Raw genomic sequence first — 26,356 nt, forward strand, 5'->3', positions numbered from 1 at the left:
AAAATAGCACAACTGGAATAACTACAGCAGTCGCTATCGTTTGATTTCGTATGAAGCAATAGCTCACGATGACATAATGACATGTGTAGGTGCTGTAGTGCTGTCCCAATTCTTAGGGGTAAATTTTAAAGCCCTTCCCCTTCACACTGTTTCAAAGACCAAGGGGAAGGAGAAGGGGTATTGGGTCTTTATTAAAGTAAAACTCTTGCAATTTAGAAAACATTTCCCACACTGTAAAAAAATCCTGGTTGCCTTAAATTTTTAAGCTGAATCAAATTAACCTTATGAGTCCATTGAACTTATATTAAGTTTTTTACTTATGTAAATGTGCAAAAATATATTTATTCAACTACTACACTCCCGGTCCAAAAAGTTTGGAATGTTTTAAAATAAGTTTCTCCTGCTCACCAAGGCTGCATTTATTTAATTACAAATACATTTAAAAAATTGTGAAATGTTATTGCACTATAAAATAACTGTTTATTATTCAATTTAATAATTTATTCCAGTGATTTTAATGATAAATTTTCAGCTTCATTACTCCAGTCTTCAGAGTCACATGATCCTTCAGAAATCCCTGTAATATTATTAATAATATTAATGGTAATAGTAATAAAAGCAATGACTGGAGTAATAATTTCAATTGAAACTACATACAATAAATAATAAATAAATATTTAATAAACAAATATTTAACTATTTTTTACATTTAATAAATACTGCCTTCATTTATTCATTCATTCATTCATTTTCGTCTTAGTCCCTTTATTAACCAGGGATCGCCTCAGAAGAATGAACCGCTAACTTATCTAGCATATGTTTTACGCAGTGGATGATCTTCCAGCTGCAACCCATCACTGGGAAAAATCCATACACTTCTATTCACATACACTACGGACAATTTAGCTTAGCCAATTCACCTATACTGCATGTCTTTGCACTTGTGGGGGAAACCGGAGCACCCGGAGGAAACTCCACACAGACATGCTCTGAAACTGACCCAACCGAGGCTCGAACCAGCGACCTTCTTGCGGTGAAGCAATCGTGCTACCCACTGCGCCATGAAAAAAATAAAATAAAAATTACCCCAAACTTTTGACGGGTAGTGCATGTTAATTGTATCAATATTACTGAATAATATAAATTATAAATATATGAATGAATAAATAAATGAATAGCAGATGTGTTGTATGAGACCTGCTGTAGTTTTTACCTCCTATACTCTCAAAAATCCTGATTTTTTTGTCTGTTTTTTGCAAAATTCTACAGATTCTGTCTGGCTCTACCTATGATTTTGCCTCAAACTCCTAATTTGCTGCTTACTCTACATTTAAAGTGATAATAGCTAATATTTGATATTGTCACCATGCATAATATGCTGTATAAGCACTACTGAACAGCCTCTATGTGTATAATAGGCATATTAAAAAGTATCATAATGTCATATAATGTTTTTTTTTCATGCCATGTCTGTTTCATTGGTGATCTTCATGGCAAAAAAAAAAACAACACAGATTAATACCGATATAATAAATACAATAAAACTGTTATACAGCATTACATTACAGTGTCAAACATGCTGGGTTCTTTACAATCGATTCAGTTAAGCTAATTGTCTTTACAAGTTTAAGTGGATTGAACACAAAACAATTAAGTTGTGCCCCCAAAAAAGAGAGATTAATAATTGTGTTGACTGAGCTCATTTTAAATAGGTTTGAACAAGCAGCAAAAGAGATCCCATATTGAGATGTTTATTTTCCTCATTTAAAATTTTGAAAAAGTTCACAGATTGATATTTTGCTGATCCTATAACTCTGTGGTTTGTTGTTTTGGAAGATATATACCGATATTTCAATATAATTTCAATATAATAGATCTGAACTCAATAATTGTGTTGATTCAGCTCTTTTTAAATAAGGAGTTTGAACAAGCAGCAAAAGAGTGTAGACACTTTACATTAATATAGGATAAAAATTCTTAAAACTTGCAAAAATTGCACTAAATATCTTTTCTTAATGTGTTCATTCATAAAAAAAGTCTTCTAAAAACATTAAAAGCAAGAGACACTTCAATAAAATATGCTTGCATGTTAATAAGCAACCAGTTAGCAGTGAGAATTGGTTCCTACACTCTTGTGTTGCAATGAGATGCATAATGGCATGACTTATTGATGAACGCAAAAGAAATCAAATGGATTTGACGACGAAGCATGAGCAGCGATCGGCAGGGAGCACAGCTCACTTTCACACCGGGTGAGAACGGGAGGGTTTCCAACTGCAGCAAGCGTGCTCCGTCACCGGGCAGGCTGCCACTTCAGCTCTGAATGGGAGAGACGCACTTCAGCGCGCTTTAGCTTCCAGCGTGTCCCCATTGAAGATGAGGACGGGGGTGACGGCGCAGATGAAACAGTCAAACATCTCATCCAGTGCAAACTGTTCAGCCGCAGATAGGAGAGGACTTGCCTCCGTTGGCAGGTTGACAGCAACATCAGGCATGAGAAAGCCAGGACAGAGGGCTTAAGCTTAGCTGGCAGAGGAACACAGACGATCAATTGGGGAACTGTTGAAAATATTAAGACACTCTGCTATAGCATATAAGCTTGTGCTGGAAAACACCTGCTTGACAGTTGTCCTTCAGGTTTGCAGCTCTGTGTGCGTGCGTGCGTTCAACTGCTTCAAAAAAAGCAACTGAATTTTTTAATCCAAATTTGATGCAAAGTAGCAGAGCAGTTCCATGCAAATGTCAACCTTGCCATTAATAAAAATTAGTTTTCACCAAAATAGCGAAACAGTTTCTATGTTGTGTAAGGATGCACTTTTACAGTACTTTAAATATACTCTTAAATGTCACTATGTTTTTTAACTATTAAATTTGATTTACCAAAGTCACAAGTGCCAATATCACATCTCACATCCATAATGGAGAGATGTCACATGCATAAAGCTTTTTCCTCATAAATGCAAAAATGTCAAATAAAATAAAACCAATTATTTTTGTTCTATAGTCAGCCAGCTATTATCCTTTTGATTAGCATTATTTCTGTTGGTTTGTGCAGTTTAATTCACAGAATTTCTACAAAGTATGTTGTATACTGCAAACTTTTTTCCTCACATTCATAACGCATGTTTATTTTCCTCATTTAAAATCTAAAGGTTTACAGATTGATATTTTTCCAATCCCACAACTCTGTGGTTAATTGTTTTGCAAGATATGAACTGATGTTTCAATATAATGTTAACGTACACTCACTGGCCACTTTATTAGGTACATCTCACTAGTGCCGGGTTGGACCCCTTTTTTCCTTCACAACTGCCTTAATCCTTCGTGGCACAGATTCAACAAGGTACTGGAAATACTCATCAGAGATTTGACCATTTTGACATGATTGTATCATTAAGTTGCTGCAGATTTGTCGGCTGCACATCCATAATGCGAATCTCCGGTTCTACCACATTCCAAAGGTGCTCTATTGGATTGAGCTCTGGTGACCGTGGAGGTCATTTGAGTACAGTAAACTCATTGTTATGTTTTCAAGAAACCAGTCTGAGATGTTTCGTTCTTTATGACATGGAGCGTTATATTGCTGGAAGTAGCCATCAGAAGATGGGTACACTGTGGTCACAAAGGGATGGACATGGTCAGCAACAATACTTAATTTTCAGCAACAATGCTAAATTGGTACTAATAGGCCCAAAATGTGCCAAGAAAATATTCCCCACACTATTACACCATCAGACTGAACCGTTGATACAAGGCAGGATGGATACATGCTTTCATGTCGAATGTCGCAGCAGAAATCGAGACTCATCAGACCAGGCAACGTTTTTCCAATCACCCATTCTCCAATTTTGGTGAGCCTGTGCGAATTGTTGCCTCAGTTTCCTGTTCTTAGCTGACAGGAGTGGCACCCGGTGTGGTCTTCTGCTGCTGTAGCCCATTCGCCTCAAGGTTCGATGCGCTGTACATTTAGAGATGTTCTTCTACATACCTCGGTTGTAACGAGTGGTTATTTGAGTTACTGTTGCCTTTCTATCAGCTCAAACCAGTCTGGCCATTCTCCTCTGACCTCTGGCATCAACAAGGCTTTTGTGCCCACAGAACTGCCGCTCACTGGATATTTTCTGGATATTTCGGACCATTCTCTGTAAATCCTAAAGATAGTTGTGCGTGAAAATCCCAGTAGATCAGCAGTTTCTGAAATACTCAGACCAGCCCATCTGGCACCAACAACCAGGCCACATTCAAAGTGACTTAAATCCCCCTTCTTCCCCATTCTGATGCTCTGTTTGAACTGCAGCAGATCATCTTGACCATGTCTACATGCCTAAATGCATTGAGTTGCTGCCATGTCCTTGGCTAATTAGAAATTTGCGCTAACGAGCAGTTGGACAAGTGTACCAAACAAAGTGGACGGTGAGTGGATACTTTCTCTGTGAATTTATGTTTTGATTTTTTACTGCAAAAGTCACATCCATAATGCTGGATTTGCTCAGCACTATCATCTATCAGTGCAGTCAAGACCAGAATCACAATAAGTTTGGCTAGCTTTAAAGTAAGTCAGAATCGCACTTCCAATCTCGGTTCTAAAATTAGCTAATTTTCAGGTCGCTCGGAATTCGTAAAAGGGTTGAGTGAACTCGCTCACAGCAATTTGGTCCTTGAGATGAATTTGATGGTTCATTAACATTCACAATTCTAATTAAAAGCCAACTGTATTTTTTATAAATGCCTGCTGCTTATTGCTGGAGACTATTTTAGGTCCTGGGAGGATGCAAAAAAAAATGCTCTAAAACCTGATCGGGAGGCTCACAGGAAGTCGAAGATATTTCAAAGGCGACCGAGAAAGAAAATGAGATACAAGAGAGATAAACAGAAAATGAATGAGAGAAAGCGCTTCAGGCAATAATGGCTCCATTGAACATCTGCTGAAGAGGCGGCCTTCGCATGTATAAATATTCTGCTCAAACACACCAGTTTTTTCCCTCTTTAATGGGGGTCAGGAGGGTTAATGAAATAAGATCCCCGACCATTCTGAACAGATTCAATCAAGGTCAGCTGATATCCTCCTCCTGTGGTCACTTCTAAAGTGCTTGGTGATATTATTTCAGTAACTAAATTAATTAGTTAATCATAGATTTGCCTCTTTTGGGAATATCCTGCAAACAGTTCCAGGGAGGGCAAAACAATCCCTGGAGAACACAAACCCATTTTATGTGTTTTCAACCCAACCTTGAACCCTCAAATGGAGATTTAGACACTTAAATTCATAGAATGACTTAATTTAGGGCAGAAAAGTTGCAGCTAAAAATAAAGGAGAGAGCCTTTTTAATACGTGTCAGATATTGGTTTTAAAATCTGCAATCAGTTAAGGATATGCACACAAATGTGCATTGCCAAGGGGGAAAAAAGCCTTTGTTTCTTTTTATCAAAAATATGTAGGAAAACAATACCAGCATGGAGCATGTCAATAGCATGACAGTACTGTAAGAGTGGAGCAAAGAAAAAGACACATGGCGCCCTCTACTGCAATAAAATGAAAACACTTCCACAACCATAGTAGGTCTGTTGACATGTTGATATAACAGGTTTTGAGGATTACTATCAACATAATGTGTACGCTTTGCAAATGATTATACAGGGTGATTCAAAAAGAATACCACAACTTTGAAAATCTGTATTTAATCAAAGAAACATGATGGAACCTCTGGTAATTAATCAATGTTAAGTGTACTTAAAGTTTTTTACAGTAGAGAACAAGTTCATAGATGTTCAATATGACTCCATCCAGACATTCGAGGGACATCAACCCAAAAGTTGTATTCTTTTTGAATCACCCTATATATTAAAAGAAATGTTTCCCCAAAATAAAAAATTCTATTGTTTACTCTCCCTCAAAACCAAAACTTGAGCTTCTTTTTTCACTTGAACACAAAAGGAGATAGCTTGAATTACGCTGGTAATGCCACCCATTCACTTTCATAGTATTTGTTTTACTGCTATAGAAGGCTCCAAGCAAGCAGCATTCATCAAAATATCTTCTTTTGTGTAAGAAATGTGTAAAGGTTTAAAACCATGGTGAGCGAGAATAAGTTCATTTCTCTTTAACAACCAAACTGAACTGGAGAAATGCACCCTGCATCAATTGAACCTTCTTGCCACAAAAAAAACATTTATGCATTTAGGAGACAAAAATCAATAGGAGACACGATCAGTGTTGCACAACTAACTTGGACTCCATTTAACTTTGTGGTCTGGATGTTGTGTTTGGGATTTCAGTGGGTCAAGGGAAATACCCAACAGCCAATCAGTTCAAGCAGCTACACATTTGACCACCTGCCAGTTGTAAATATCTACATATATCTAATAAATTCAATTAAGGCCTCTAACATTGTTTACTCTAGTTTCTCCTTATTTTTAATAGGTTCTTAACTTAGTATGTGACCAGTATTCTTATCCACTTGATTCTTTATATGATGTGCTTTGTTAGATGCACCAGAAAGGGTCTTTTGTCTAAGCAAGCATTTCTGTTTTTGTCTAAAAGACATTTAAACAGACAGCCTGGCTTAAAAATGCTAAATTTAGTCAGTGATAATCTAATCGAGGTCTAAAAATATCAATTCATCAATTACACAAAATGAATGAATACGCTGTTAACGTTACACTGTGTTTGACTATAATATGAACTGCATTTCACTGTAGGACGATATGCAGTATGTTACTATTCCAAAGTTGCATTATGAAAACTACTGTATATTTTACAGTAAAGATATACATACAATTTACCGTAAATACATATACTACAAGATAAATGGGTGCTGCACAAATAAGACTCCATTTAACTTTGTGGTCTGGATGTTGTGTGGTTTCAGTGGTCATAGGAAGGCGAATACCCAGCAGCCAATCAGTTCAAGCAGCTTCACATTTGTCCACCTGCCAGTAAATATCTACATCTATCTGACCAATTGAGTTAAGGTCTCAAACATTGTTTACTCTAGTTTCCCTTTGTATATAATAGGTCCTAAACTTGATTCTTCTATGAGATATGCTTTGTTAGATGCACCAGAAAGTGTCTTTTGTCCAAGCAAGCATTTTTTTTTTTGTTTAAAATAAGTCTAACAGACATCTAAAAGACATTTAAACAGACAGCCTTGGCTTAAAAATGGCTAAACTTGGGCTGTCAATGATCTAATCGATGTCTAAAAATATGCCAAAAATAGACTAGTCATCAATACACAAAAATGAATGAATACGCTGTTAACATTACACAGTATTTGACTAATATGAACTACATTTTACTGTAGGAGGATATCCAGTATGTTACTGTATTCTAAAGTTACATTATGAAAACTACAGTATATTTTACAGTAAAGATACATACAATTTACCGTAAATTCAAATACAGCAAGATAAATGGTGCTGTAAATGTAAATACAGTACTTTTGCTGTAATTTATTTACAGTAAGTTAGTGGCCAACTGCTGCCAGTAAGTTACTGTAGATTTTACAGGTATTGTTAACAGTGTACAAAACATGTGAAGTCTAATTTGTCTATTTAAAGACTAGTCTATAGGCTACTCTTAGATTTTCACCGACTGACCATTCATTCTGCTGTAGCAACCCCTGATAAATCAGACTAAGCTAAAGGATAGTGCATGATTGAGTGTGACTGATTTTAGCCTTGTTTTAGCCAAGTCATATATGTTTGGATGTTTATTAGGGTGCTTTCACACATGCAGATCGATTGTTTTGTTCCGAAACAGGGATTAAATTGTTACATGTTTATTTTTGTTCTTGGTGCGATTCGCTTTCACAGGCCTTCAAAAGTTTCTATATGGATCAAATTAGCTAAAACAATCACATGCGAGTAAACTCTCCTCACATTGAGTTCCACTGTTTATTTTTTCAGAGTGCCGCTCGGCTGTCATGCGTCCTTATTTTAATTTATGACAATGAGCAATAGGACATTATAAGCAAAAAGCTGTGCTTTAATTTTGAAGGTGCCCCACAGACATCGTCAGTCATCATTTGTTCATTGCTTTCTCACTACAATAGATCCACACCAGAGTTAGTTTCAATCGAGCCGAGACCACCTCATTCAGGTGGTCTCGGACTAATTGTTTTGACCCGATCTGAGCGTGATTGCTGGATTCACATATGTCAAACAAACCGTGCTAACTTGGGAAAGGTTCCGAAAAGGTTCCAGGTTCTGAAACAAAGTCTAGGTGTGAAAGCACCCTTAGAAATCTATTAAACACCCAATTGCTTGGTGGGGTGAACATGGACAATTTCACTTCCAAAGGCAACAAGTTTGCTCAAACTTCACTCTACTCTAAGTTCTACAATATACCACCAACCTAATTTTGTATCAATCACATGTAACGTATAGAGGCAAAACTGTTCAACATGCAGGAAGCAGAGTGGAGGAACGTACAGTGTACATCAAATGCACTGAAGATCTGCCTCGTCTTCTCATATGGATCTTCTGCTGACATCTTACTCCTCATGAGAGTCGCAAACGGCTCCAGCGGGACCCCTTTCACAGCAAGAGAGAAATAGGGTGAGAAAGAATGCTGGGTTTATTACAAAGCTCTTGTCTGAAGTGCAAGCTCGTCCTTTACATGGCAGTCATCTGAAAAAGCACTGTGTTTAAAGGAGTAATATCTTTCCCTCTCGCCTGCAGGGTAGTCATTTTTTCTCTGAGTGCTGTTATTGAGATGAAAAAGGTAGGTTGGGTAGTTCTAGACAGCATTCTCACAAAGCACCAAACATACAGAGTAGTTTGGTGAGGGGATCTGGGTGGGCTAGGCTGACAGTGATGGCTGGGAAACTGGGGGATAAACCTCTATTGGGAAAAGCAGAAATTAATTAAGACATCCAAGGACAGGCGTGATGGCTCCACTGCACTTCGAGTCATGCCAAAACATACGCTGTAATGTGTCCTTTGAGAATCTCATGCCTATCGGACAAGTGATAAAAGACTACTACAGTATGCAAGCACAGAAAGGACTTTCTAATAACCAAGTACAGTATTAAGCATATCTGCATCACTTTCCAGAAGTTAATTGAGTGGTGGTTGACTAAAATTAACAAAATTACAATTTCCAGGGTTTTTCTGTGGAGTTGCTAAAGTTTTGCAACTTTGCTGAATACTACTTCATTTAAATAATAATAATAATAATAATAATAATAATAATAATAATAATAATAATTAAAACAATCATTTCTATAAAATTTTGGACCCTAGATATAGCTTAACTCTCTGTTTTTGTCTTAAAATATGCCGGTTTGATTAGAAATATGAAATTATTTCCTCTTCAACACATTTCATGATTTGAGGAATCGCATCTAAATGTGATTCCTGCTATCTCAGCAATTGCTGGTTTGTGCATGGTTAATTTTTATAGTACACTGTAAAACCCAACAATCAACTTTATCAATTGAAATGTGTAGTTAACTCAAAATATACTGAAAGTTAATTCTACTCGTTTAAAAAAGAGTTTTCAACTCAGTGTTGAAGGTAACGAGTTAATTAAATACCTCATTACTTCAACTTAAATGGAGTAAGTTTACAGTACTCATATAGATTAGTTTACATTCTTCAGAATATCTCGTTTTGTGTTGAAAAGAAGAAATTCATAAAGAAATTCATAAAAGTGTTGAACCAGTTGGGTATGAGTAAAGGGTAAGAACATTTTAAAGTTTGGGGTGAATTATTGCCCAAGCAAACACCAATAAAATAAAATGAAAAATGCAATCACATGTTCTTAAAGATGCTTTACATATACTTGTTACATCTTTTATGCAACATTGAGATTTCTTGTTGTCTTTATGTTTGTAAAATGGATTATCAAAAAAAAAAAAGTAGAGCAAAAACTATATGAAAATAAACCTCTTATGTGAAAATCAAATAACAAGCATTTATTAAAAAAAAAAAAAAAAAAAAAGTAAATTTCAATTTAAACTTCAATGTGTTCTGGAAGACTTTAATTGGAGCACATAATTAAACATACATAAGAAATATTTGGTTCTACTATCATCAAATTGAACTTTTTTTGTTTGTTTTTTTAAGAAATGATGAAGTAGTTTATATAAACATACATTACATCTACAAAGTGGTTTTGTCCTCCAATAACAATGAAAAAAGAGAGAAAGCATGAGATTTGCATATATCCAAGACAGCATGTTTTGGCATCAAATAAAAAGCAAAGAGCTGTGTAGACCTGTTTAAAGCATCTTTTCCTCTCTGTTCCCCTCCTGTCATTAAAGGTGGTGCAGAAAGCCACATCAGGCTTGAGTGCCATTCACTGTGATACACAGCCCATCAGTCAAGGAAGTGTCAGCTAGGTGGTCTATACGTCCTTCCCACCCCTTTCGTAATTTGTGCCTCTCCAACAACTCCACCACCTTTGGGTCTTTACTCTTCTTTCCTCAATTGGATTTCTTCACGCCACCCTCCCTTCCTTTCTCTCACCCCCACATCTCTTCTTTTTGCGTGACTCATTCCTTCTGCAGAACAGGCCATTGTCTGACTTCACATACACATACACTAAAACTTGCAAAAGTTGCCCAGAGCTCCTCTTTAAAATCTCTAGTTGGATGTGCTCCCTCTTATCCAATTCCATCTCACAAGTAAACATTTTTCTTTTAACGTATCGTTATGAAAAATGGCTAATTTGTTCAAATTTATATCATTGTAGGGGTGGCATTAGCCCCAAACAGAATCCCTAACCCTATCACTCACTGGGGATCAGCAAATCCTACTAACATGTATGAATGACATCATACAAATTAATATCAATTAAACTGCTGCGAGAGTGCATTGTTTTTCACATCACACTGTCTCTGTGCAGGACTGGGCAATTTGACAAAAATCACTTATAACGACATAGGTCATCTCAAATACTGACAATGGTATTTTTAGAAATATAACAAACTATTAACAAATAATGACTGCATTTGAGTGATTACCAGTTGATGTTTAATGAAAAATAAAGGAAAAATAAAAATGAAAAAGCAAAAAATATGCCGAAGCATGCTAATAGGACTTTTAATTTGCCAGTAATATACCCTATAGGTGTAAATAAGGGCTGCATAATCTATCGTTTTAGCATCAATATCACGTTGAGTCTGAATTATAGTTGACCGAGTCACTGCTATGTTTAACCATAATAGAGTGAAGGTTTATAATTTGCATGTGTTTTTAAGGCCTGTGACTGAGCAAATCACGAGAGATTAGAACATTTGGGTATAAAAAATGATGACGTTTGGTGTGACATTGTAATATTGTATTTATTATTTATACTCAATTATTGTCTTGTGTCTAGTCCAAATATCTTTATCTCAATGCTAAAAACAAGATTTTACTTACCTATTGGCAGATAATTTTGCTTGTTTTAAGCTACATAAACTATCAATTTTGACTTCTTTCTTTTTTTTTTACATGATCTATTTCTTAGATTTTTAGATTTAGACTTGAGACAAAGCATTTTCTGCATTGTGATTATTCAATGTTTGTACCTGAATACTACTAGGACATCCAATTGAACTGTAAAATAGAGCTATTAAAGCCATCTTGTGAAACTGTATTCATGTTGCAATATTTATCGCAGAAAAATAACAATATCAAATATGATATGATATTACAATATCATATTTTTCCAATATCGTGCAGTCCTACGCTTAAAAATATATATTCATTGGATTTACTAAATATTTTTAAGGTAAGTGGTTGCAGACAATTTATATGAGCTGACTTTAAAGTTGAACATTAATGAATTTAATTAGCTTTTTTTTTTTTTATTCAGCCCATATAAATGGTTTGCAACCACAAAATGTAGTTAACCCTATGAATATTTTTTTTCCGTGTACAGTAAACCATGCAATAAAAAATATGGCATCATTTTTTGTTGTTGTTGATAAACAGAAACTAAAATGTAAAGCTACAAATAGGGCTGTGCGATTATTCGAAATCGAAAAACAATTTGAAACATTGCGATTAGCTAAATCACAAGAGGCTGCAATATGAAATATATATGCATTATATAATTTGCCCCACCCAGAGCAAATGCCTGACTGCCGTCTGTGTGGCAGTCTTACAAGCCAATTGATTGAGCACACTTTTGTTCTGCCCAATCAGAATTGCGCAACCGAACTATGCGAAAAGCCCACAATAAAACAAACAAACAGGAAAGCGTGGACAAGTGGGATGATGGCATCAAAAGCATTAATAGACAAATTAATATCAAAGAAAAACAAAAAATTTTTTGGTTTCAAAATCACAGACACCGAATAAAAACAGGTCATTTGTAAGAGCTATCGCAGAACGTTGCCACAGCATGAGGAAATACTACAACCAGCACCTTAAAAAGCACCACATGATGAGTGTCTTGCTAAAAATTAAACAAAGTATTGCTAGTGACACTCAATCTAGTAGCAAGCAACAGCAAAGTACAATTTCAGAAATGTTTGCAGCAGTTTTTGCATTTTTTTAAGAAAATTATTTAATTTCTGAATATTTATAAAACAAATTTGAATAGAAGTTGGAGTTAGTTAATATATTTTCAGTTGCTTTTTTTAGCTACTACTCACAGCATTTTAGCAGACACGATTAAAAATATTGAGCTAAAGCCTGACGACAAAATTCAATCGCACATTAAATCTAAATCGCAATATCTGTAAAAAAAAATCATTAATTAAAAAAAAAATAAATAAAAAAAATCAATAAAAACAATTAGAAATTTTCCCCAAATCGCACAGTCCTGGCTACAAACAAAAAAATCCTGAAATTTCATGAATATATTGTAGAGAAATTCCCTGAATTCCAATGTGTAGATCTCCCAGAAATTCCATGACCCGTGGAAACTCTGAAAATTATTAATAAACAAACTATTATTCGAAGCCTTGGCCTAGTGGTTAACTCAATTTCCTATCATGGAGGAATTTCTGAATCAACCGAATCTCACATGCTGAAGCCTATCATGCTCAAGTGCTAAAAATAGAAGCACTGGAAATCTCAATTAGGAGATAGCTAGCTGTGTGACCTTTCCTCCGTTTCCCACTTAGTTCACGAGACGAAAGAAAGCGAGATAAAGACAAGGACAGAAGCGAGGGGGTGAGCGGGCCAGACAAGTGGCAGTAGTATTGTGAACGCAGTGTGGCACTGGAGCCTTAAGTGCCCTCTTTTCAGTGCGACGAGACTGCCAAAGCATTTCACTACCGAGTCTAGTCAAGCCTCCCACATCACCACCAGCAAGCCTCTCCTCCCGACCATCACTAATTTAGTAATCACATGAAATTCAAAAGAGGGGCAATTTAATTCACCATTTGCTCTGAGCAAGATTTAATGGTGGAATATTTCATCACACAAAGCATGCCACTTTAACTAGATTATCTTATGCTTTCCCACAGGGCAGCATACAAAAGCAATTTGCTTGTGGGATAAAACAAGAAACAAATTACTTACTAATCTGGGTCTTCAACCATTTAATGTCTCCCTCAAAATGTTGTTCTGCCAAACCCCCCATTTTCTTCAGTGTTTCTGTCTGTCAAAAGGGCCTGCGAAAAAATCCTGGATGCATTTCACGGCAACATTATTTACCGCCGTTTGTCAGGATTTCATTACTGGCAATGTGTAAAAAGATTACACAGTATCTACGTCAAGCTTATTTTCCTTTCACTTCGCCTGAGTGGTATAAAATGTGGTTTTCCACGTAGAAAAAAATAAATGAGGACGAAATTGTGCATATCATTTTAGACTCAACATCAGCGTGGGTTGAGCATCGTTTGCTGGAGGTATTTGCAAAACTGTCATATCTGCAACTGCACAGCAAATATATTAAATATATTAGAGATAATTTAATATTAGAGATTTTAGAGATAATTTAATATTAGAGATATTAAATGATGCTCTTACCTATACAGTCCTTAATAGTGCCGTTCTCCATCAAGATGTTTGTCTCCGACTGTGAGAGAAAATAAAAAAATGGCTGTTACATTTTAAAATATACTGTTCAATATGCTTTTATGTTAGAAAGGTTTGTTTTTTCACTAACAATGGGCTTTTAAATTTACATGAAAGGGAAATAATATATTAAACGGGACCTGTTAGGATCGAACCAGTGGCTGCAAGGCAAAAGTGACACAGAAGCCGCTGATAAAGGTGAAGGGTGATTTTATTTTAATTTTTTTGGGCACAAATGCATAAAACAAATCCAGAAAAAAATGTGAAAAAGGGACAAAAAAAACTATAAATATTTTACAAAAAAAATTTAATAAATAAGAATATTTAAAAAAACAATAATGACAGGCTTGTTCTGCTAAATCAAAAGATCTGAAAAAAAAAAAAAATCTGTCAAAACACAATATCTTCACAAAATACACACTACTCCTACAACTACCCAACCTGAGCAGCATCTTTTTTCGTTTATTGGCCATTCACTCCTTGGGAGTATTACCCACCTACTGTACTTCTCATGCACTTGAGTGATGGATCTGTATATCGGTTTAGCTTGATTTAATAATGTTAAAAGGGTTAGGCTAACTCATTTCTAATAACTGATTTATTTTATCTTTGCCATGATGACAGTACATAATATTTGACTAGATATTTTTCAAGACACTTCTATACAGCTTAAAGTGACATTTAAAGGCTTAACTAAAGTTAATTAGGTTAACTAGGCAAGTTATTGTATAATGGTTTGTTCTGTAGACAATCGAAAATATATAGCTTAAAGGGGCAAATAATCTTGTCCTTAAATGGAGTTTTAAAAAATTAAAAACTGCTTTTATTCTAGCCGAAATAAAAAAATAAGACTTTCTCCAGAAGAAAAAATATTATCATTCATACTGTGAAAATTTTCTTGCTCTGTTAAACATCATTTGGGAAATATTTAAAAAAGAAAAAAAATTCAAAGGGGGGCTAATAACTCTGACTTCAACTGTACCATTTTCATGCTTCCTCATTAATGCAAGTGGTGCATTTAATCCTGTGACCCAACCTTAATCTTTAAAACATTTCTTCTTTCTTTCGGTGTCTCATGAAATTGTTCTTTTCTCCCAAGAGTTTTAAAATATTATAATACCATCTACCAGTGTTGCAGTTTTCCCATCTTTGCTGCCAAATATTTGTTATTTCCTTATTAATTACTGATCTCATTTCATGCCTTCCCAAAGGTACTTTAAGATCTATGACATTTTTCTTCAATGATTCTTTTGCCAATTTATCTGCCATTTTGTTTCCTATTATTCCAATATGCGCCAGTAACCCAACAGAAATGTACAATCTCTCTACTTTAAGTCTATATGATATTGCATACTTTTCCATTATTAAATCCTCTCTATCTGTTTTTGCAGACATTATACTTTTAAGTGCAGATGCAGAATCTAAACATATTACAGACCTATTTGGCTTATTTTTTTTTCTACCCATTGCAAACCTATAATAATAGCTGTTGTATATACTGACAATTTATCACCTAATCTTAAACTTATTTTAGTCTTAAATCTTGACATGCATAGTTCAACCTTCTGTGTAAATCTGTATAAAAGAATCAAAATGTTCTCTCAAAAAATGCTAACATCATAACTAGCTAAATCTCTCTTCAGCTTTTTCTCCGTCTTTCAACAATCTCATTTTAACTATCAGTTCAGGAATATTACAAATTGACGCACCTTTTAATGATAAATTGACCGTTCACTCCTTGGGAGTATTACCACCACCTACTATACTTCTCGTGCACTTGGGTGACCCAACCTGAGCAAATGGTTTGGGAGCCATTTTATATAATTGGCCCCGCCCATGGGCTATACCATTTCATAGTTTGGTGTGGTAATATATACACAAATATACACATAAAATACTTTAAACAAAATATAAATTAATGTACGTAAGCAAGTATGCATACATAACTCAAAATGCAACACAACAAACAACCAATATGAATATAAACAACAGAACAATGGGTTTTATCACCGGCCATGAGGCCTTGACAGTGATGATGTCACCCCAAAATGGCCGCTCAGAATAGATGGTGGGAGAATGCTGTATAAATGTCCTAGGTTGCAGTCTGAACAGGTTTGGTTCTGAGGAGTGGATACTGGTGAGTGTATGTAATCTTTCTATGTTTTGGTTTTAATAAATGGTGTTTAAATTAACGTGTGTCTGGTTATTACATTTTTTTAATTCACATTAAACAAACACAGATGCACAATACATTGACAGCACTACACAGATCTGTGTAAACAGTTTTTTTCTTGCTAATTGGAACATGTTTGAAACTGCATGCATATTAGTGTACAGTCACAGTGTACTTCTCAGTCCTACACTGTGACAGACCTCTTATGCAAAAATTACTTTTATAATTGTGTGGTATTTTGAGATGAAACTTCACATACACACTCTAAGGCAGGGGTGCCCAAACACAGTCCTGGAGAGACGGTGTCCTGCAAAGTTTATTTCTAATCAGCTAAAAGCCAGCTAATCAAGCTTTTTCTTAGGTATTCTAGAAACTCTCAGGCAAGTGTGTTGAAGGAAGTTGAGCTAAACTATGCAGGACACCGGCCCTCCAGGAATATGTGTGGACACCCCTGCTCTAGGGACATCAGAGACTTATTTTTCAACCTTAAATGGCCAAAAGCCTAATGGTTAGCACATCGACACATAGCACTGAGATTCAAATAGCTTGAGGTCATTTGCAGATTTGCTCCAGATTTGCCCCCGCATTCCTGTTTCCACTCTACTGTCCTATACAATAAAGCAGGGGTTCTCAAACTCTGTCCTGAAGGTCTGGTGTCCTGCAGATTTTTAGCTCAGACTTACCTCAACACACCTGCAAGGATGTTTCTAGGAAGCTCACACTGTAAAACGCAACAGTCAACTTCAATTAAAATGAGTGTATTAACTCAAAATTGACTGAAAGTTAATTCTAATCATTTAAAAACAGTTTTGAACTCCGTGTTGAAGGTAATAAGTTAATTAAATACCTCTTTATTTCAACTTAAATGGATTGTTCACAGTACTCCTTTAGATTAGTTTAACTCAAATGGTTTGCCATAACTTATTGGGTTTTTCAGTACATTGTTTGGGTTTTACTGTGCTCAAATTGCTTCATTTACTCAAATGGATTAAGTTCACAGTACTCATTGGGATTAGTTTTTGAACTTAAATGGTTTGTTGCAATCGGTTTCCTCAAACAATTTGAGTTATCTGAACTTTTTGGGTTTTACAGTGTAATAAGAGCTTGATTAGCTAGCCCAAGTGTGTCTGATTGAGCTTGGATCTAAAATCTGCAGAACACTGGACCTCCAGGACTGAGATTGAGAACTCCTGCAATAAAGCTTAGAAACATTATATAAATATTGCCATAAGTTGACTAACAGTTTCTCCAAAAGATGCTTTGAGAACAGCTTTCCTGTTTGTTTGTCTAATGTCGTTTTGTTATCGAATTACACTACAGTCCACGCTTATGTTGGCACTATGTAATGATTTCACTGAGGTAATCTTTTTGCAAAGTTTATTTGACAGTCGTTGCGCATGTGCACATCATATTGTATGTGTGTTCATGCATATAAAAGTGTGAAACATGTCCAGAATGTTTAAATTTTTTGCACTAATCTGATTAAAAAATAACTTTTCTCATCACAGCAGTGAACTCAGCGATACTAAATGCCCAGTCATCTCATTAACCTTGGCTCATTACAAACCAAAGACATTTGAAAGAGTCTGTTCCAGTGTTTTTTTTTTTTGTGTATTTTATTGGTCATACACATCCAGGTCAATGCACTAATTGTTAAATTTATTATAAAAACTGATATTTACGGTTTGCTATCATCAAATTGCATACAAATATGAAAATAAGTTGGATAATTTTGATAAGTTAACTGTCAAGACTTATTAAATCCAGAACAGTTGAGATTGACTCATGAATTGTCCGGAGAGCTTGTTTGAATCGGTTGAATCAATTCATTAGAAAGCTCACACTCAAAAGAAAGATTTATTCAGGAATACATCATCAATATGATTTTTATCATGATATAGATTGCTCAATATCCAGAATATAGTTTCAGATTATTTTACTGGGTTCTATCCATTATGTCATTCCCAAGTATTTAATAACAAATATGCTATCTAAATGATGGTTTAATGTTGGTCATTTTGAAACTAATGCAATTCATGCCGCCTCAGATAATTTATTGAATGCAAGCACAGAGCATGCCACATTTCCATATGTTTACTGTACATTAATGTATTTACTGTGTATTATAATATTTGCTGTACATTAGTATTTGTATATTATAAACATTAAAACTATTTTCCATGCACATTTTATTTAAAGAGACAGTAAATGTACATTTTGCAGAACATCAGGCAAGCGACTATAATTTCCTGTACCTTTGATGGCTTGTATCCAAACAGCATGACAACTGCTATCTTAAGATCTTCTCTGGACAAATATCCTTTCTTATCCACATCACACTGATGGAAAACCTAAAGAACAAACAATGATGTTACAATCAGAGTAGATCTGCAATTTGTATAATATTTCATTTAGAATCAAATCTGACAAAGCAACAGAACAGGTTATTGATATCTCTTCTATTTCACAGATAAAGCCTAAAATGGTAACCAGATAAATGCCTACTGTATCTTGCTCTGTGTCATGCAAAGGAATTTTGGTCTGCAGCTACACAGAAGGTCAGTGGTGGATTTAGGCATGCGCAATATGGGCGATTACCCAGGGTGGCATGGGAAGACGGTGCAAAAAAGTGCCCCTGTAAAAGCTTTGAGATAAGACTTACTTTTTGCAAGTGTATTGAGTGGTAATCCCAAAATAAAGATGTTAGGGGCCATTAACAATTGGCATCTTTTGCAACCGCGAGTTTGTTATTCTGTATGTGCAACCGAAGCAACACTGGTGAAAACTAATTGACGCATGTGTGCAGAAAGCCATTCACATGCGCTGATCCTGATCCCGGTTGTTTACATGCATGCCGATATGCATGACATGCAAGTCGACAAAACAATTTTATATAATATGAAGATGTTACTAAGCATGGCTATGAAGCCGAAAGGAGGGATAATGAGTCAGGGAGGTAACTAGCCTCTACAATACTAACATTATTTCTCGGCCATGAGTCGGGTCTAAGACAACAGATAATTCTATAAAACTTATATTTTTTGTATACTGTATAGAACTTTTATAATCTTTATTCATGCAAAGTCTTAGAATATTACTTCAATATTACATTGTTTTTCAGTTACATTTAGAATTGATTTCTGTTATTTTATTTAGAATAATAATTGTATATTAATAATTACAATAATTTGAATATATATATATATATATATATATATATATTATATATATATATATATATATATATTATATATATATAATATAAAGTCAATCACATAGTGTTTTATTTCTTGGGGGAGGGGGTATGTTTGGGGGTGTTTCGACCAGGGTGGCATTTAAACTAGGACCGCCACTGTAGAAGGTTCAAAGAAATAGACAGAGAGCTTAACATATCTGTGATGCTCCTCAAATGTACTCTAACAATGTTTAAACCTGTCTTTTCTGTACTTTTAAAGCTGGGTCACCGGTGCTGACGAGGCAGCTTTAGACTTTATCAGTCTGTTAGATTCCTCCATTTCACCCAGAATGGTTTTAATGGTAACCAAAATCACTCTGGTGATGTCTAAACCTCTCTTCTGTGGTACAGAAATAATTTTAGTCTTATATGGATAGCTGCACACATACAGCAGGGTCACAAAATCTGACAAGGCAGCATAACAGGCTGCCGAGTTTGCATTGCCATCCACTCTTTCACACAAAATGGTTTAAAATAATGTTGAAGAGATTCACTTCAGTGATGTTTAATCTTCTCTATTTTAAATTCTAGGAAGCATATTGCTTTTATGTAAACAGACACCGGGATTAAGCTGGGTCATCCGAATTCGGCAAAGCATGCAGTGTAACAGGTCTGTTGCTTGTTTTCCTTTTCACATAGACAGTTCCTTTCGCATAGTAATTACGCTACTATGGTGAACTTTTCTATTCTGAATTTCTTAAGATATTAAAGTCTGATTGCTCTTATGTACACAGTTACATACAAGAGGGTTCCAACTAGGTAATATTAAAAATTCATTAAAATCGTGTCTTTAAATGTTATTCGAATTAAAGGGATTGTTCAACCAAAATCAAACATTTACTCACCTTCAAGTGGTTTAAAATTTTTTTTTAGCAGTTTCTTGATTCTGTTGAACACTATAGAAGATATTTTGAAAAAAGCTGAAAAGACCTGTAACCGTTGATCTTCATAGTAGGAAAAATAAGTACTGTGGAAATCAATCATTTAAAAGATGAAAGAAAGTGGGGTAACAAGTATAGGGTAAGTAAATAATGACAGGATTTTCAGATTTAGATAAATTAACACCCAAATTATTTTTTAATTTTTTGGTTTACCTTTATCTCAATCTGGCCATTAACCTAAACTGTGTGTGTGAACACGAAAACAAGTTGTTCAATTATTTGACATTAAATCTCGCTGGGACTTCAGGAATATATTTTAGCTAAAGATTTGACTGAAAAAATGTTGTGAATCCCCTGCATCATGTGAAAAACACATTAATAAATGCTAAAAACAGTAACAAAATAATGAAAGTTTTGCATTTATAAAAACATGATGATTACATTAAAACGTGCAATCATCCACTACACAGCATTGCAAAACATGTTTGTAAATATAATGCAACTAAATTTAAATATTTTACAGAAAGTATACATGAATATAAGTATTGAGCATAGATCTGTACCCATATTTAAAGGACTAGTTAAAGATATGTGCATTATACAAACTAATTTAAAAAGAAAATGCCAGATAAAAACAATTAGGAAAATTTGGTGACCAATGAGAGTTGTCAGTGTCATTTATTTAGGTTAGAGCGAAATAAAACGCATCATCCATCCCCTAAATGCTCCTTTTGTTCTCAATATAACGAAAGACTAAATCTGCACTCCCAAAATGCCTCACAGCAAGACGGTCTTTGGTTCGAGCCTCGGCTGGGTCAGTTGGCATTTCTGTGTGGAGTTTGCATGTTCTCCTGGTGTTCGCGTGGGTTTCCTCCGGATGCTACGGTTTCCCCCACAAGTCTAAAGACATGTGGTAAAGGTGCATTGGGTATGCGAAAAAATTACTGTAGTGTATGTGTGTGAATGTGTGTGTGTGGATGTTTCCTACTGATTGGTTGCAGCTGGAAGGGCATCCGCTGTGTAAAACATATGCTGGATAAGTTGGCGGTTCATTGCAATATGGTGACCCCAGATTAATAAAGGGACTAAGCCTAAAAGAAAATGAATGAAATTTTTAAAAAAGCTTTTAATTATAAAGCAAGTAGTTTGTCAAACAAAAAAGGTAATGAACAGCGCCCTCTAGCCACGAATAAGTTTAGGAGAGGTTGTCTAGTTTTGGCAAAACGGTAAGGTTAACACAATTTTAAGTACGCAACTTCTTTCTTTGTCTTTATTTACGAGGCTGTTGTACCAAAATGATTTAATGAAATGTTTGTAGCTTGTTAGTTAGCATGATTTAAAGATCGCTGTCTGCCACCTTCTCAGAGCCCGGATAGCTCAGTCGGTAGAGCATCAGACTTTTAATCTGAGGGTCCAGGGTTCAAGTCCCTGTTCGGGCGAAACATTTTTCCAAATTCCTAGAAGAAAACAGTCGTATCTGTCTAAAAGCACAGTATCTAACGTTAGAAATCTCGTTTATGTTACTACAATTCACATAACGTAATATCTAAATGCAGCTTTTTGAGTAACGCAGCCTGTAACATTGTAAGTTACAGCAGTAACATGTTCAGTTGGTTAATTTAATCTATTCGTCTAAATTTAACGTTTAATTGTCCAACCAACTACATTGTCCACATTATTGTTGTATTATACGTTGAATATATGCAAACTCATCATTCACGCCTTCATTCGACTGGTGGCTTCAAGCACAGCAATTTCACATTAACGTAATCATTTTGACATCGTTCATCAGCATCAACCAGATCCAAATCTTACCAACTTAATTTTTTTCCTTTCGGCATCGTTTATTTGTCTCTCATTCCTATAGAGTCTTCCTGTGGTTAACATTTGTATATTAGAACAAACTAGATATCAATTTATGAAGGCTTCTGGAAAGTTGTAGATGTTCGCATAGAAACAGTATGGATGAGAGGGATTGGTTTTCTGTTCAATGTTGTTCAGTTTGAGCACGCAGTACAAGAGACACTGATTGGACGCGTATAAACTTCTCAATTTCAAACTAAAAGCCTTGATACACAATAATAAGAATCAAGAAATATAAATATATAATTCACTCACATACTGTCATTTCTTGTGATAACATGTAGAAGTACAGCAGTCTGACTTTATTTTTAGTTTGTATGTATGTGTGTTTGTTTGCTTGCTTGCTTCTTTGTTTGTTTGCTTGCTTGCTCGTCACTATAATTTATTAAATGTGGTATCCAAACATTTTTTAACATAACATTTTACTATATTACTTTAATAAAAATGTATACACATGTTTTTGTTTCAATTTCCTTGATCCATTTCTTGTGGGTGTTTGAATTAGGCATTATTTATAATGAAAAATGTTGTCCCTGTAAAATAGCTTCTATAGTGGCACATGTAAAGTTATTTATTATGTAAAACATAATTTAACATAAAATTTATGATAATAATGTCTTTAAAAATTTCGACGTTTCATTACATAATAATCAATTTTATTGTTTGGCTACTTTTTTATTGAGGGCAAACCTGCAAAAACAAACAATAAATAAATAAATAAAAGCCCAAATAAATAAATTAATAAATAAATACACAAAATTCCTACATAAATAACACAATAAATAAATAAATAGGCAAACAAATAAATAAATGTATATATAATTCTACAAATTCCCGCATAAAGAAATATATAATTGATCAATAGTGCGGTGTGAAAGGGGGGAAAATCTTCTTTAAGTTTAGTATTTTCTTATTTCCCCAACATCTGTGTAATTTATTTAGTTATTAATCTGCCTGCACTATTTATATATTTATATCAGGAATTCGATATAATATATATATCCACAAGTTCCTGCATATATAAACAATAAATGAATTATAAAAATTTAATTTATTTATTGTTTTATTTATGCATGAATTTTTGGATTTATTAATTTAGTAATTTATTTATTTGTCCTTCATACTTTTTATGTCCCTGGTAAATATTCAACAAATTCGAGTATCTTGGAGACTTTTATTTTGAATAATGGTGAGGCATGTCTTCGCTGTTTCCACATGTGTACTGAGAGCGTGTGCACGCTGAATCAAAACACAACTGTTGTGGTGTTATTTGAGCTTCAAAAGTACAGGCGTCCATCAAGGGTTTAGTTAAAGCTGTATATATGCAGCATTCAGATTTATTGAGAGTAAAATTGTTTACTTCCTCCTGTTTACAGTCCATTTTTCATCTTCCCGCCTCTTTGTAAGTTTACTTATTTACACACCTTTTCCTTACGCTGATATGGTTACGTATAGTTTCCTCAATCGCTACAATGCAAGCATTTACCCGCTGTGCAAGTATCTGTGCAATTAGACAATGTTGTTTTTTCATGCATTTTGTCTATTATGGTGCATAGTCAGTCAATAAGTCACTGCAGTTTAGATCATTGTAAACAGATTAGGGTGAAGTGGTTTTATATTTGTACATTCTGACTTTCTCCTTAATAATATAAATTCAGAAAAGTATTCTTTGCTATTTCTAAATATTAAAATCATCTTATTAGCAGCCACTCACAATTAAAGTACAACATTGTTCACAGTCCAGTGGGGACGTTGTACCAGAAACGTACATGGTCTTTCCTTGAAATAAATACAGTGAATAAAAAGTATTTCATCCCCAATTTCTAAAATAGAATTGTTCTGTAAAGGAGTATGTCAGTAATTTGTTTCTCAGATTTTTGTTCTTTATTAAAAACACTTTACAAATGTACAAACCCTGTCATTGTCCTCAGCCCAATTGAACCTACAGCTTTAATAGTTTTGTTATGCTAAAAACTGTTATTTAAGAAAAAACTTCAGAAATAGCAAGTTTAAGTTGTTGTCATTCGCATCAATTGATTAAAAACATGAAATTATAAATAAATTCTACAATTAAATACTACAAATATATAATACAAATAAATGTACAATTGTCCTTGTGTTTCTGCCAGTCCTGTCACATTTGCATTAAATTTAACAGTCTTAAACGTGTAATGCACGCATAGTATGACTTAAAAGTGACATAATTTGATGGAGAAGCTGACAATGATCATGATTTTTCAAGGAAGACAAATTTAAAGTTCAGGCCCTGTCTCATTTTTTAAAAGTGAAAATGTAAGTTTTTAGTATTGTCCCATTGCTAATGTTGTTTTGAAGTCATACTTGGATACTATTTCAGACCAATTATTCAAAGCAGCGTAGTAAACAATATAGAGACCGTGTCACAAGTTGTCACTGAATGAATGTGCGAATATAAAACCAACTTTACCTCAATTGTACACAGCTATAATAGTACATAATAAATATAGCTGCAAGCAGCAATTAAGGGGCTGTTAGAACATTATCTCCACGCCAGATAAATATGATCCAGCCCCGTACGCCGCAGATCTTGTCAGAAAATGTCTGTTTCTCCAGGTATATGGACAACACGTCAACAGTTTCAACTGTATTAACAGTATCAGTATTCAACTGAATTAACAGTCTCCTGTCAATATAGGAGTTGACTGAGAAAACCAGAGACGAGCAGAAGCAGGAAATGAAGTAAAGATGATAAAGAAAGAGCAGAGTTTATTGAATATTCATAGTTGCGTATGATTCAATGCTCAGACTTCGTTTGCTCAGGATAAATCCAACAAGTGTTATTATACCACATGCAACAGCAATGGAATATTACTGCTTCACAACATTGTCCAGACAAAATGCAAACCTTAAAATGGAGACATTTTTTTATCTCTTACTCAGACATAAGATTATAACAATACAGAAAAATGGAAATAATAATGAAGCAATAATTGAAAAAATGAAGCAAAAAAAATGAAAATTTTAGTAATAAAATATTTAAACCATAATAAAATGACAAATAATAATCAATTATAATCAAATAATTAACCGATGATCAATAAAATTATATAATGATAATTATATATATATGATTAATGATCATATGATTAAATAAAATAATTAAATGAAGAATAAATGAATAAAAACAAATGAAAATAAAACACAATACAAAGGAATGGTTGCTTTTTTGAAACAACACACACATAAGTTTGCTACAAGGATTCTCAGATCCTTAGCTTGATTCTTCGGGTCTACATAATAATTTTCTTGAACTCTTTGTAATCCACAGCTAAACAAAAATGTCCCAAGACAGTCAACATGGCAAGTGGAGCATATCGGATAGTGAAGATGAGGACAACATTATTCCTCCAACACCTCAGAAAGAATCAGTTAAACCAGATTCGCAAAGCAAACCCAAAGAGACCCCCACATTCCTCAAGCAGGAGCCTAAGCTGAGTCCAAAACGCAATGAGAATTCAGTGAAAGCAGCATCCGCTCCCTCTATGGGATCTGAAGCTAGAAAATCAGCACATGCGAATCAAGCTAATCCTGTAAAATATGAAAGCAATGCTTCCCCTGCTGTAAAGAGAAAGAGAGAAACTGAGGAAGGGGGCTGGAACCTCTCCAGCAGTGATGATGAAACTCCTGCTCCAAAAAATGAACCTAAAAAAATAAATGTAAGTCCTAAGAAGAAGAAGAAAACTGAAGACAAGCGTCCTCCAAGCCCCCACGGCACTAGTTATTATAAAGAAGAGCCAGCTGATTTCTTTGAGACCAACTTAATGTCTACAAATGACATGTATCGTTTTTATTTAAACAAAGTCACTGGGATACCGAAAAAATACAACACTGGTGCACTGCATATCAAAGGTATTTCAAGAGTTTTACGTTCACCATTTTTTTTAAACCTATTGGGTTAGTTTGGGCAATATGACAAAAATCTTACATCACCAAATAAGTCATCTCATGTCCTGATCTTGATTTGTATCACAATGTTTTCCTTTTTTTAAATTCAATCAGTTAATAGTATATTTACCACATGTAAAGTATTTACTCAGAAATTGACTCATTCATGTGTGATTGTATTTCTCTCTTTATTTAAAAATTCAGGGCAAGAGTTTGATTAAAAATGTAGAAATATGAAATTTATATTAATATAGAAACTAACGATTCCACGACCAATATGAACATAAAAAATTGCTAAATAAAATGCAAAAATTAAACTTT

At 34.6% G+C, this 26,356-nt stretch overlaps 2 protein-coding genes and 1 non-coding gene across 3 annotated transcripts in view; 2 read left to right on the top strand and 1 right to left on the bottom strand.

Moving 5' to 3' along the window:
* The window catches only part of efcab11 (EF-hand calcium binding domain 11), a 108,961-nt gene extending 86,760 nt beyond the window's left edge, over window positions 1-22,201 (bottom strand). Inside the window, exons 1-4 of the mRNA XM_056477307.1 lie at window positions 22,064-22,201; window positions 18,388-18,483; window positions 13,912-13,960; window positions 8,431-8,532 (exon numbers count right to left, since the gene is read on the bottom strand). Of these exons, the coding sequence (XP_056333282.1) occupies window positions 8,431-8,532; window positions 13,912-13,960; window positions 18,388-18,483; window positions 22,064-22,135 (319 nt within the window). The 5' untranslated portion in view covers window positions 22,136-22,201. The remainder of the gene's footprint in view (window positions 1-8,430; window positions 8,533-13,911; window positions 13,961-18,387; window positions 18,484-22,063) is intronic.
* Window positions 21,615-21,687, top strand: trnak-uuu (transfer RNA lysine (anticodon UUU)). The gene has a single exon. It is a non-coding gene; the product is annotated as a tRNA-Lys (tRNA).
* A 1,114-nt stretch (window positions 22,202-23,315) lies between the features above and the next one.
* tdp1 (tyrosyl-DNA phosphodiesterase 1) overlaps window positions 23,316-26,356 on the top strand; it is a 59,624-nt gene continuing 56,583 nt past the window's right edge. The window contains 2 exon segments of the mRNA XM_056476854.1: window positions 23,316-23,513; window positions 25,419-25,999. Of these exon segments, the coding sequence (XP_056332829.1) occupies window positions 25,429-25,999 (571 nt within the window). The 5' untranslated portion in view covers window positions 23,316-23,513; window positions 25,419-25,428.

Source organism: Danio aesculapii, chromosome 17, assembly GCF_903798145.1.
Source record: "Danio aesculapii chromosome 17, fDanAes4.1, whole genome shotgun sequence".
In the NCBI taxonomy this organism is placed as follows: Eukaryota; Metazoa; Chordata; class Actinopteri; order Cypriniformes; family Danionidae; genus Danio; species Danio aesculapii.